This window comes from Lepidochelys kempii, chromosome 4, assembly GCF_965140265.1.
Source record: "Lepidochelys kempii isolate rLepKem1 chromosome 4, rLepKem1.hap2, whole genome shotgun sequence".
Lineage (NCBI taxonomy): Eukaryota > Metazoa > Chordata > Testudines > Cheloniidae > Lepidochelys > Lepidochelys kempii.
Genome location: NC_133259.1, coordinates 1460591 through 1472787, shown reverse-complemented (window position 1 = coordinate 1472787; position 12197 = coordinate 1460591). Strand labels below are relative to the sequence as shown.

Below are 12197 nucleotides of genomic sequence, written 5' to 3'. Positions count from 1 at the left end.
CCAATTATTTTCCAGCATTCTCCTGGCTTATGTGAGCCCAAAATGAAAGCTTCATACACTTTTCAAATCCTTAATAAAATTAACAAATATGAATACAAAATATAACATGCAGTATTGAGGTTGTGTAGTTAGATTAAAAGTCATGAAAATATGAAAGTTGATGTTCTAGAAGCAATGTTAATGTTGGTTACATAATACATCTTATGCTTTACATTACCATTACCTGTAATATGTGCTTATATTTAACTAGAAAACAGGAATAGAAAATGCTGTATACTACATTTTAGGAACAGTGGCCTAGTGAATAGAACACTGGAGTTGGACTCAGGAGACCAGTATTCAGTTCCTGGCTCTGCACGGAATGTTCTTATGCTAGTCAGTCTACCCTGTGCCTCAGCTTCCTAGCAATGATAGTTCCTTATTTCACAAGGATTTTGTGAGAATAAAATACATTAATAATTTTGAGGTGCTCAGATACAATGGTGATGAGGACTCTATAAGTTTCTAGATAGATGTGCAATGTAGACAACATAACATTGGTCTTGGAATCTTCACTTCTGCATCTCATGGGGTCACATATTTTGAGACCAGTAGGAACAATTATGATCATCTTGTCTGACCCGCACAGTGCAGGCCAGGGCACTACATCCAGTCAATTGTGTGTCTCTTTTTAACTGTGAAATTTTAACAATCTTTTTTTTTTTTTTTTTTTTTTTTTTTAAATGAGATAAGCAGGACAGGCAATTTTAAATGTTAAACTTAACATTATCCCAATCAGGCTTCATAGTGCACACCTTAGTGAGGTAAATGGTATCTGTCATGGGGTTCACTCTCTGCTGGAGGCGCCTCCTCCTGGCTATCCTCGGGATTAGCTCTGGCCAGGCATTGCACCTTCCTCCGGCAGGGCGGGTCTCATGTCCTCTTCTTATCCTATGGCTCTCTCACTCCAGGAATCTCAGCCTTCCGGCCATCTCATTATGTAGTTTCCTCTTCCAGAGAGGAGTGTAACAAAGTCTTTCCTGGACCAAATTGTCCCAGACAGTCCACTGTCCTCTGCCTGGTATTTGCCGCATCCCCAGTGGCTGGTAGGGGAACCTGGGCTATATCCGGTTAGCAGCCAAGTCTGCACTCCTATTCCTTGCTGCTATTCCCCTGAGCCTTCACATACCTTCCTGGCTTTCCCCCTATTGGGATTTGCCAACTTCCCAACTCCCTCCACTCAGGGAGTGACTGCAGCCTACTTCCCTGCAGCTTCCTTCTGCTGCCAACTACCTGGCTTTATATAGGCCCCAGCTGTTCCTGTCCAGCTGAGCTTGCTTCCAATTAGTTCCCTGCTCCTTGGCTCCTCCTCCAGGTGCAGCCAGTGGAGTTAATTGGCCTGTCTGGCCATCTTAACCCCTTTCAGTCCTACGTGGGGTGGACACACCATCACAGTGTCCAAAATGAGCATGTTCTTATCTGGTAAACGTTTTCTGTTAGGCTGGGTTAACAAGGCAACGGTATATCTTATGTTGTGATCACTGTATCATTGTCCCGGAAGAAGATAAATAAATGTATTCTATGAAAGCATGTAATTTAGAGAAAAGAGTAAAGAACCCTTTCTCATGGGGTCAGCAAAATGCTTTTCTCTGCCAATGTCTTTTTCCTGTTCTGGGTAGAAAGGTAGCCTTAAAATATATTTAAAAATGCTAATTTTCAGTGGGACACAATCTTTCTTTCCAAGTTAAATTGTCCCATTAGCAGCCCCTTCCCCTTCTAGACCCCCCTGTGTTATCCTAGAAGAATGTGCAAGGATGTCACAGAGAGGGCTGAGCTTATTTGGGGTCTAAGATTTTAGTAGGTGCCAGTGTTTTGCTCAGTAGTTGACTTCCTTTCAGTAACTTAACATTATTTTTATCTCCACACCAAGAACAGGAATGGAAACATAATGAAGTTTTTCACTAACTTTAAATGTAGTGTGTGCTGAGGAGGCTCCTACAACAGAATATTTACTTTTCATCCACAAATCTGACAGATTTAGAACTTAGTTGGGGAACTGGCCCTATTGATTTAAAAAAATACTTTGGGATCTTGAATGGTCACCTGTCATCAAATCAGTTTCATTACTTAATTCAGGAAAGTAACCTTTATAGGTTCAAATGTGTTCCTGAAGTGACTTTCACTCAAGGGGAGAAGATACAACAGGATTCCTTATCAGTCAGCTGTGTAGGTGGAAAACACACTTTTTGGGATGGATGTGCATGAGATTGGAAGGGTGACTGGCTTCAGAATGCAGAGTTGGAAATGCCTGGGGCCATGTCTACATCCTACATGAGTGAGGATAAGGTCCTAAAAAAAGAGTGCTTGCTTTAATGTCTGGAGTTGACTGGAGACAGTAGCCAACAAGTCCCTCTCTTTTGCTGATGTTGTTTATTACGAGTGATAAAATTTTTCTCATGCACTGTCTTTTCCCTCCTGTCCATTGTCCCAAAGAAAAGACAAGGAAAACTTGTGCTACAAGTTTGCTATGTTGAAAATGTTTCATATAATTGTCTCTTTTGCTCCCATTTAAGATTTGCTGTTAAAGTTTTGTCTTTACTTTTTCTCTCTCTCCTGCTTTTTCCCCCCAAGGTCTTGGGATATGAGTAAATTTCTGAATATCCAGTGCCGTATCAGCCGTATCAAATATCCCTCTTTTGCCAAAAAGTGGATCAACATTCGCAAATCCTATGGAAACTTCTACAAGGTTTGAATTTTTTGCAGATTCTCTGGGGAAAAATCAGTCTAAAGTTGGAATAAGTGAAGTCTTGCACACATATTTATGAAAATTATTTTTGTACTGTCCAGGGTCAAGCTGTAAGACCTTCCAGTTTGTATAATTTCAGTAGCATTTATTTAGGTCACAGGGCCTTAACAAAATGCTAATTTTGAGCACCCACAGCCTCTGTTGAATTCTTGAACATGAGACCACTGCTTAGGTGCTTATATAAAGATATAAGACTTTAACTTTAGTGTCCTATCTTTGAAAATCGTGGCTCATGTTTTCACTGTTGTAACTTGAAGCAATCTTTTGTACAGCTGTGTAGCTCTACCACACTGGAACTAGTTCACCCAGATGTGATCATGTTTAGTATTACTGTAGCAATTACTGCTGTACGTCTTCAAAAACCATATACTACAAAGAGCTAATCTCACAATTCCTATGTGAATTTTAGTAGCTAAGCAGCATTATCCCCATTTTCTGAGAGACAGTATCATGGGGGGCATGGGGAGGAAAGAGAGATTGCAAACTTGCCTAAAGTTGCAACAGATTATGCAGAGCTAGGATTAAAATCAGGAATATTTATCTCATTTACTGCTAGACCATGCTGCTGCTTTTTATCCTGATGGAGCTTAAGCTGCTATACTTGATCCTTTGAGGAGCTAATGAGCTCTGAGTTTAGCAGCCTGGTTAGGCTGTTCAAATCAGAATGGGGCCTGGCTTACCATCTGATTCCGACATGGCAGTGAAACTACTAGATTATGTAAAAGCCACTGTAAATCAATTTTGGAATTAATTTATCATTTCCACACAATTTCTTATCCAAAGAGGCTGCAGTGTTGAAGATCATTTCAAGCTTTTTTATAATCTCTTCCAAACTCCTCTTGAACATATCTAAAATAGTAGAAGGTAGTAAAGATGTTATAATTAATGTTATGTTAAAAGTGTAATGGGTAACTTACTCTAATTTTCAGGGAGACAACTGGATCTCGTATCTTACCTTTTTAATTGAACTGGCATAGTACTACATCATTGTGAAAGGGAAATATCCCACAACTTGCATGTATGATTTTTTTTATCCCTTTTAGGAATTATCTATGTAACTGTCACTATCAGAGTTGCTTGTTGCCAGGTTTTGGCAAATACACAGAACACTGATAATGCTGGTGCTAAGTGGAAGGGCATCTATCTTCCAGTGCCCTGTACTTTGCAGGATTTTTTTTAAAGACCAAATTTCACGTTTTAAAGAAAATTAAGAATATTATGTATTTGCACTGCAGCAGTGTCATCTAGTAATTAGACAAGTGAAGGACTCGGAATCAGGACTCATGGTCTTCTGGGCTCTGTTGCTGGTGTGCCCTGTGCCTTGGACAAGTCACTTAAGCTTTGACTACACTAGGGAAATCTTTGCAAAAATTTCTCACCATTGCTAACACTGGTCACCAGCATTACTGATCACCCAAGTGTAGATGAGTCTCCAGTGTTTTGAAAATCTTCCCTCACGGTGCTTCTAACTCCCTTGGGCATTTTTGAGAATCTGCTCCATGTCAGTTACCTGCTGCTCTGAGCAGTGTCAGATAATACAGTGCTTGGAATACTGGTGGCAGTCTGTCTATCCATGTCTCCTACTGTTGCCACCACTGGCAAAACTGAACTAGAGTTGACAGTGGTGGGAAACTTCTGCAAAACTTTCCATAATCTAGACAATACTCTTCTCTGTGTGTCTTTGTCCTCATCTGTAAAAGGTGGATACTCCTTTGCTAGGTCACAGAGATGTTCTGAGGTTTGATTGTGCGCAGAGTGCTTTGAGATATGAACCAAAAATGGCACAGCAGTGCTAGGTAGTCATAGACCCACTGCAGTATGAGAACTTATATAGGATAATGTAGAGTGTTTCATGCTGAGATATTTTTTATCTGATTTCTTTAACATGGTTCATTTTTCTTTTTCAGGTTCCCAGAAACCAGACCAAGCTAACAATCATGCTTGAAAAGCTGGGAATGAACTATGATGGGCGTCCTCATAGCGGACTTGATGACTCTAAGAACATTGCACGGATAGCTATACGTATGCTTCAGGATGGATGTGAGCTACGTGTGAATGAGAGAATGCATGGTGGGCAGCTAATGACTGTATCATCCTCTGCCCCGGTAGAGGGAGCCCCTGCTCCACAGATGCCCCGTTTTAGAAACTAGGCGTCGAAACGTGCTGCATTATGGACCAATATTGAAGACTTAAGTTAGGAATTGTTAATAAATCTTATCACGTGGCCATTTCAGTGCACCAGTTCTGCAATACAAAATCTAAAAGCACCTTAAGCAACTATCTCTGTTAAAATAAATAGGGGAGCATATGAACCTTGTTAATTAAAACTTGTGCGACAGCACTTTTCATGCTGATAATATTTTTGTAAGTCATCTTGGAACCTTTTCATACAAGGTTGATGTATAGTATGCTGGCAGGATGTTCAGATTTCTTTTTTGTGTGTGTGTAGAATAATTAATACAAAGTGTGGTTAGCCAGTGTGCCCTCTCCCTCTCCCGGCTTATAGGAAAGAGGATGGTTGTAGTAATGTTTAAAACACAGTGTGCTGCAATAGCTTTTAGCATCTTGACTACCCTTTGCACTTCCAGAAGAACTGTACAGTACCCTGGTCAGACTGGCTTTATCTACTGTGCACATTTGATAGCAGCAGACAGCATTCTCTTTTTATGTAAGATAGGAAAGGTGGGGGCATTCTTTACTGTTTTAATTGCTGTTAGAGCATTGGAGAGGGGAGGGTCTTTTAAGGAATACAGTTGTCAGTTTCTGTCTCTAAAATAATTGAGTAGCGTTGGGTGTCAAAAAACTGCATTGAATAAAAAGCTTTCATACAGCTGTTGGGATTAATTGATTTTTTTAATGTACATATAATCTGTCTGTAAAAAGGTTTTAATCTTCAGAATTTCATGTACTTCCAGATAATGGGTCCGCTTATTTCTTCTCTTCTCATTCCAAATCAGATTAAGTGTAGTTGTTTAATCCATACCAGTCACCAGGGCTCTAAAGAAAGGGTAAAGTAAAAATACTTACAATATTTAACATAATGTAAAGTACCGCTTGGTATACTTGTAGTGTCACTTGGATATTCTGTAAAAACTGTTTTGTATGGCCAAAGAAACACCAACTGCATTTATGTAATGAGCCGTACCAAACAGTCATGGGGCAAATATAGTGCCCATATTTAAAAAAGGGAAGAAAGAGAATCTGGGGAACTACAGACTGGTCAGCCTCACGTCAGTCCCTGGCAAAGTCATGGAGCATGTCCTCAAGGAATCCATTTTGAAGCACTTGGAGGAGAGGAAGGTGATCAGGAACAGTCAACATGGATTCACCAAGGGCAAGTCATGCCTGACCAACCTGATTGCATTCTGTGATGAGATAACTGGCTCTGTGGATTTGGGGAAAGCAGTGGATGTGATATACCTTGACTTTAGCAAATCTTTTGATAGGGTCTCCCACAATATTCTTGCCAGCAAGTTAAAGCAGTATGGATTGGATGAATGGACTATAAGGTGGATAGAAAGCTGGCTAGATTGTTGGGCTCAACAGATAGTGATCAGTGGCTCGATGTCTAGTTGGCAGCCGGTATCAAGTGGAGTGCCCCAGAAATCTGATAAAGTTCAACAAGGACAAGTGCAGAGTCTTGCACTTAGGAAGGAAGAATCCCATGCACCACTACAGGCTGGGGACCGACTGCCTAAGCAGCAGTTCTGCAGCAAAGGACCTGGGGATTACAGTGGACGAGAAGCTGGATATGAGTCAGCAGTGTGCCCTTGTTGCCAAGAAGGCCAACGGTATATTGGGCTGTAATAGCAGGAGCATTGCCAGCAGATGGAGGGAAGTGATTATTCCCCTCTATTTGACAATGGTAAGGCCACACCTAGAGTATTGTATCCAGTTTTGGTCCCCCCACTACATAAGGGATATGGACAAATCAGAGAGAGTTCAGCGGAGGGCAACAAAAATGATTAGGGGGCTGGAGCACATGACTTAGGAGGAGAGGCTGAGGGAACTGCGGTTATTTAGTCTTCAGAAAAGAAGAGCGAGGGGGGATTTGATAGCCTTCAACTACCTGTTGGGGCGATTCCAGAGAGGATGGAGCTAGGCTGTTCTCAGTGGTGGCAGATGACAGAACAAGGAGCAATGGCCTCAAGTTGCAGGGGAGGTCTAGGTTGGATATTAGGAAACACTATTTCACTAGGAGGGCGGTGAAGCACTGGAATGAGTTACCTTGGGAGTTGGTGGAACCTCCATCCTTAGAGGTTTTTAAGGCCCGGCTTGACAAAGCCATGGCTGGGATGATTTAGTTGGTGTTGGTCCTGCTTTGAGCAGGGGGTTGGACTAGATTACCTCCTGAGGTCTCTTCCAACCCTAATAATTTATGATTCTATGATGTCAAAATCTGCTAGTGTAAAATTAGACTTAATTCCATGGGGGGCCTTGCTGATAATACAACTCCATTTTCTACTGATACTTAAATGTATAATGTTTTAATTAGGCCAAGGATTTCTTCTGTTTGTTTGGCTCGGTAGTTGCTCTGCACTTGAGCATTAATTGACTTGAAATTATAATTATTTGTCCTGAAAATCAAAATAATTCATTTTTTGTCATTCCAGAGTCAAAAAAGTCAGAGAAAGGAGCATTCAGATAACTATTTTTGCCATTGGGAGAACAAACGATCTGTCATCTATATTCATAGCTTATTCACCTTAATCAAGACTTGCAGGAAACGAGCTGCTGATACTTAATTGAATTCATAATTAGCCTTTCTATGTTCAGAAATTATCCCTGTCTAGCTGATGGGGACTTTTTTCCACTCTTGATGAATTATATTCATACTAAGCCAATATAAACCTGAAAATAATTACTGATTTTTTTAAATTCATGTAATAGAGATACTAGAATCAATCTGATCTCAGGACTTTTCCTTTTTAGTGTTCAGGAGGAGAGCACCTTTGTTTTAAAGAGTGTGTATGTGTATGATTACGGGTACTTTAGACATCAAGCTGTAAGATGATTTTGATCAGTTTCTGAAAGTAATCATTTATTTTTACCTTATATAATATCATTGGTCCTTTTGACAAGTTACATCAGGGGTGGGCAAACTTTTTGGCCCAAGAGCCACATCAGGGTTGCGCAACTGTATGGAGGGCCGGGTAGGGAAGGCTGTGCCTCTCCAAACAGCCTGGCTCCCGCCCCCATCCACCCCCTCCCACTTCCCACCCCCCTCAGAACCCCCGACCCATCCAACCCTGCCTGCTTCTTGACCCCTGACCACCCCCTCCCAGGATTCCCTGCCCCTAACCATCCCCTGGGACCCCACCCCCTATCCAACCTCCCCACCCCCTGCTCCCTGTCCCCTGACTGCCACAACCCCTATCCACACCCCTATCCCTAACAGCCCCCCAGGACCCCACCCCCTATCCAACTTCCTCTGCTCCCCGTCCGCTGAGTGCCCTGCCCCATCCAACCGCCCCCTGCTCCCTGTCCCCTGGGGACCCCCTGCCCCTTATCCAACCCCCCTGCTCCCTGCCCCCTTACTATGCTGGAGCCAGCCATGGCGCCCGGCTGCCCGAGAGGAGCGGCAGGCCAGAACGCTGCCTGTGCGGCGGCATGGCTGCAGGGGAGGGAGGACAGTGGGGGAGGGGCCAGGGGCGAGCCTCCCTGGCTGGAAGCTCAGGGGCCAGGTAGGATGGTCCCGTGGGCCATACTTTGCCCACCTCTGATTTACATTATTCCCTTTATGAACCTTTTGAGTTTTATTATTCTAAAAATATCTGATTACAGTGAATGTACTTATCCCTTAAATAACTAACGTGGCTAGTAAAAATAATGAACACATCGTGTTCAAATATGACTTCCATGTTCTGCCAGACTTTCGTACAAAATGTTAATTATATATTTGGTTTTCCATGTATTAAACAAAGTGTTCTCTCTTTTTGGAAATGTTTTAGGAAATAACTTTTTTTTTATATGATGGATCATAGTAAAGGTTTTTATGATGAAATCAAGCTGAGCCCAGCAAACATTCTCATCAAACATTGGCATCTCCCTAGATCTAGTTGCAGTTCCTTTATTTACCTGTTTTTTGTGAGGCAACCAGTCCAATGAGGCCCAGCCTAGTTACAGATTATACTATACGTTTAATAAGTAAAGGACAGTTGCAACTTGATATCACTTATTTTAAGCACAGACCTGACGTTTTTGGCAAATACATTTATGGCAAAGACGTTTTGAAATAAGGGACAGACATTAATGGCCAGATTCTACTCTTGTGTACATTATTGGAAATCAGAAGTGGCTCTTTTTATATTCAGTTAATTAGTGAAATGAATGGAGCCATTCCAGCTTTACTTTGGTGTAATTTATATTAGAAGCAGACCCTAAATTTTTGTTACTTTTCAATCATTTTGAAACAAGTGATAATGTTTGTTAGTTTACCACTCAAGTGTATGAACCTTTAATAAAACAGTTTAGAAATTCATAAAATAAGTTACTTAACTCACTCTTTAAAAACAAGCAATATTGGCATTCACTTCTTCGGTATTTCTAGTATTTTAACTGTCACTTCATCAATTGAAACAGGCTCTGCATTATGGCTAATGTTCTGTATCTGTTGGGATTTTTGCTTTTATATGAATAATCTTTTAAAATTCAGCTGGTATTGTCGTTTGCTCTTTTCTGATATATTACTGGCTCCTGGAAGATTGCTCTTCTGATAAAATTAAATGACCATACTCTACAACTAATATGTTTCAAACAGAAACAAAAAAAGTTACCAGCTTAATAGTGGTTTTTTTGTAATTATGGACTGAGAGTTGTTGTCCAATAAAATTTTAGATTGGTATTAAATGTTTAATGATTGAAAAATATTACTACACTTGAAGGGGGGAAACAAATTAAAAGGACATTGGTACATTGACCTAGCTACGCACAGGAGTGTACTTTGACTGACTTTCTGTTATCTAGTGCATGAATGCTTAAAGTATACTCCATGCTAATATCTGGGAATATCTTTAATTTATATTACTTTAATCTTCTGTGATGGGGAAAAGTTATTGGGAAGGTGGGCAGCTCCAATCCCACTTTGGTTGTATTACATCTCTGTCTGGATTCAGGCATTCTCGTGACATGCAGGAATTTCTGAGCAGCCCAGTGCCTGACGATCTTCCCTTGAGGAAGCATTGCAGGAATCTATCATTCTGCAGAATATCAACCTTAATCCTATGCCTGTTGATGGGGGAATCTTCTATGCTTTTGTGGTTTTATATCAGGCACACTGTGGGTAGTTCGTAACCGTGAAACAGTTATGGTTATTAATTTTCTAGGGTGTTTTAATGTTTATGCAAGGGTTATGTGTTGGGTGAGGGCTGTGGACCTGTAGAGGGTGGTGGTTCTAGAGCTGTGTCACAGGTGCAGCTGCTAACAGATTTTTTCTCTCTCAGCAGCTGTGCTTTTCTGTCAGACTTTCTCCTTAGTGGAGAAGATTCTTTTTGCATCTACTGACGGAAGCTTTTACCTGCTAAAGAAATGCAGCCATTGACAGAGAGACTCGAACTGCAGCTGTGGGGGGTGAGGTTCTGTGGCCTGTGATGTGCCGGAGGTCAGAGTAGGTGATCATGATGGTCCCTTCTGGCCTTCAAGTCTATGAGCTGTGTGTGTAACCGTCTCCATTTTAGGATAAAACCTGATGGAAGATTTTATCTGTCTGCTACGTGTAGGTGCATACATTTTCAACTGTGATGAATAATGGTAAAAAAGACCTTAAATATTTTATACTACCCATTGCAAGTGTTCTACTCCAGATTAATCTCTATCAATTTAGTTAGTTTTATAAAAATCAGTCAAAAAAACCCCAAACAAACAAAAAACCCAGCCATAGACAAACTTCAGCTAGAGCCCAGTTCCAAACATTTTCTAGCAGAAGAAATCAAACTGAACAGAAAATTCAAACATCATAAAAACAGGCTGTGTGAATTTCAGACTGATAGGTTACCTCCATATAGAGGGGAAAACAGGAAGCTATACTGCATTTTAAGACCCATTAAACTTAACTGAGTCACAAAAAGATGCCTACATAATAAATCCCAACTCATAAATAGCAACGTGCTAGATTGCCTTGCAAGTTAGTGTACTAGTGCACAAAGCTGAGAGAGGTCAAGGCCACAATCTGCTAAAATAGTAACTAGTGACTTCAGCTACCAAAAGAATCCCTGGGAAAATTTTACAAATGTAAGAAAGCAATATCTCAATATGCTAAAGCTTTACTTTGTGGGATAAGTAGTTTAAAAATGCAGTTTAGGGAAAAAAAAGTTTCCAAAGAAGCCATAGGTATAAGAGGAGCTGTAGATTTGGGGGAATTGAAAGCTTTATGGAGAGTTGCACTGCTTGGGGGTTGGTGACTATGACTGGAAACTACATAGGAGTCCTACACATAGAGGAATCTCTCATTAGGTATCATGGTAGATGCTATTGTAAAGTTTTTCTGTAGTAATCCCCCCCACCCCTTTTTTTAAAACTTTTTTGTAGAAAATACAGAGATGGAAAAACTCTTTAAACACAATTGAGTGTAGTCTTAAGAAAACAAGGTAAAGGGAGATAAAATCCCCTAAGATGGGCAATGCTGAGAGTAGCAGAGAAGTTTAGACAATCATCAAAATACTGAAGTTCATTAATCAAAATGAGTTAAATTTTGTAAAACATCTCTAAGAGGTTTTGAAAATTGAAAACAAAAAATAGGGAAAGGCTGAAAATCTGTGTTAATGCAAAACAAAGATGTTTGAGGGTCTCTCTAGGTTCCTACTTGCTGGATGTAGCACCCTGGCATTGAGCTGCAGAACTACCTTGAAAAGATGTGTCCATTGGAGGGTGCACAAGCATTCTCGGGTGAAGTTGTCATTGTACTATTCCCTATAAAGAAGAGCACCTCCCAGCTGACTCAGTTCCTTCACCATCGCCATAAAGTGGAAACAACTTTCCATTGTGTCCTTAGGGGAGCCTCCTTTAGTCTAGCTTAAGGCTTTTTGTAAATAGTTTGCTTAGAGTAGTAAAGGATAGTTTAAGGTAAATAGCCTTTCCTTTCACCTGGAAGCCTTTAGCCCTTTATGGGGACTATATTGGATCCTGAGGCTGGTAAGGGCTTCAAGAGGTATATCTCTCACCAGCTATTATGCTGCAGACTGATTGCGCTCCTGGTGCCCTCTGTCTCGGTGAGACAACTCATTCAATTGCATTTTGCCACAGCTTCATTCCTTGTACCAGAAGAGACCAGTGTTGAGACTCCAGGTTTATTTGGCTTCCCTATACCTACTGCCTGGTATGCTGGGCCTGTCAGTGGTACCAAGTGCAGACTCTATGCTGGGGTCTTGCACACGATTGAAGACATACTTTACCACTCTGTCCTCAACGCTGCCTG

At 41.0% G+C, this 12197-nt stretch overlaps 1 protein-coding gene across 2 annotated transcripts in view; it reads left to right on the top strand.

The window, feature by feature from the left end:
• ERI1 (exoribonuclease 1) overlaps positions 1-5615 on the top strand; it is a 31244-nt gene extending 25629 nt beyond the window's left edge. For both annotated transcript variants that reach the window (XM_073340171.1, XM_073340172.1), the window contains exons 6-7: positions 2611-2725; positions 4693-5615. In XM_073340171.1, coding sequence (XP_073196272.1) covers positions 2611-2725; positions 4693-4935 — 358 coding nt within the window. In that variant the 3' untranslated portion in view covers positions 4936-5615. The remainder of the gene's footprint in view (positions 1-2610; positions 2726-4692) is intronic.
• The last annotated feature ends 6582 nt before the right edge of the window (positions 5616-12197 follow it).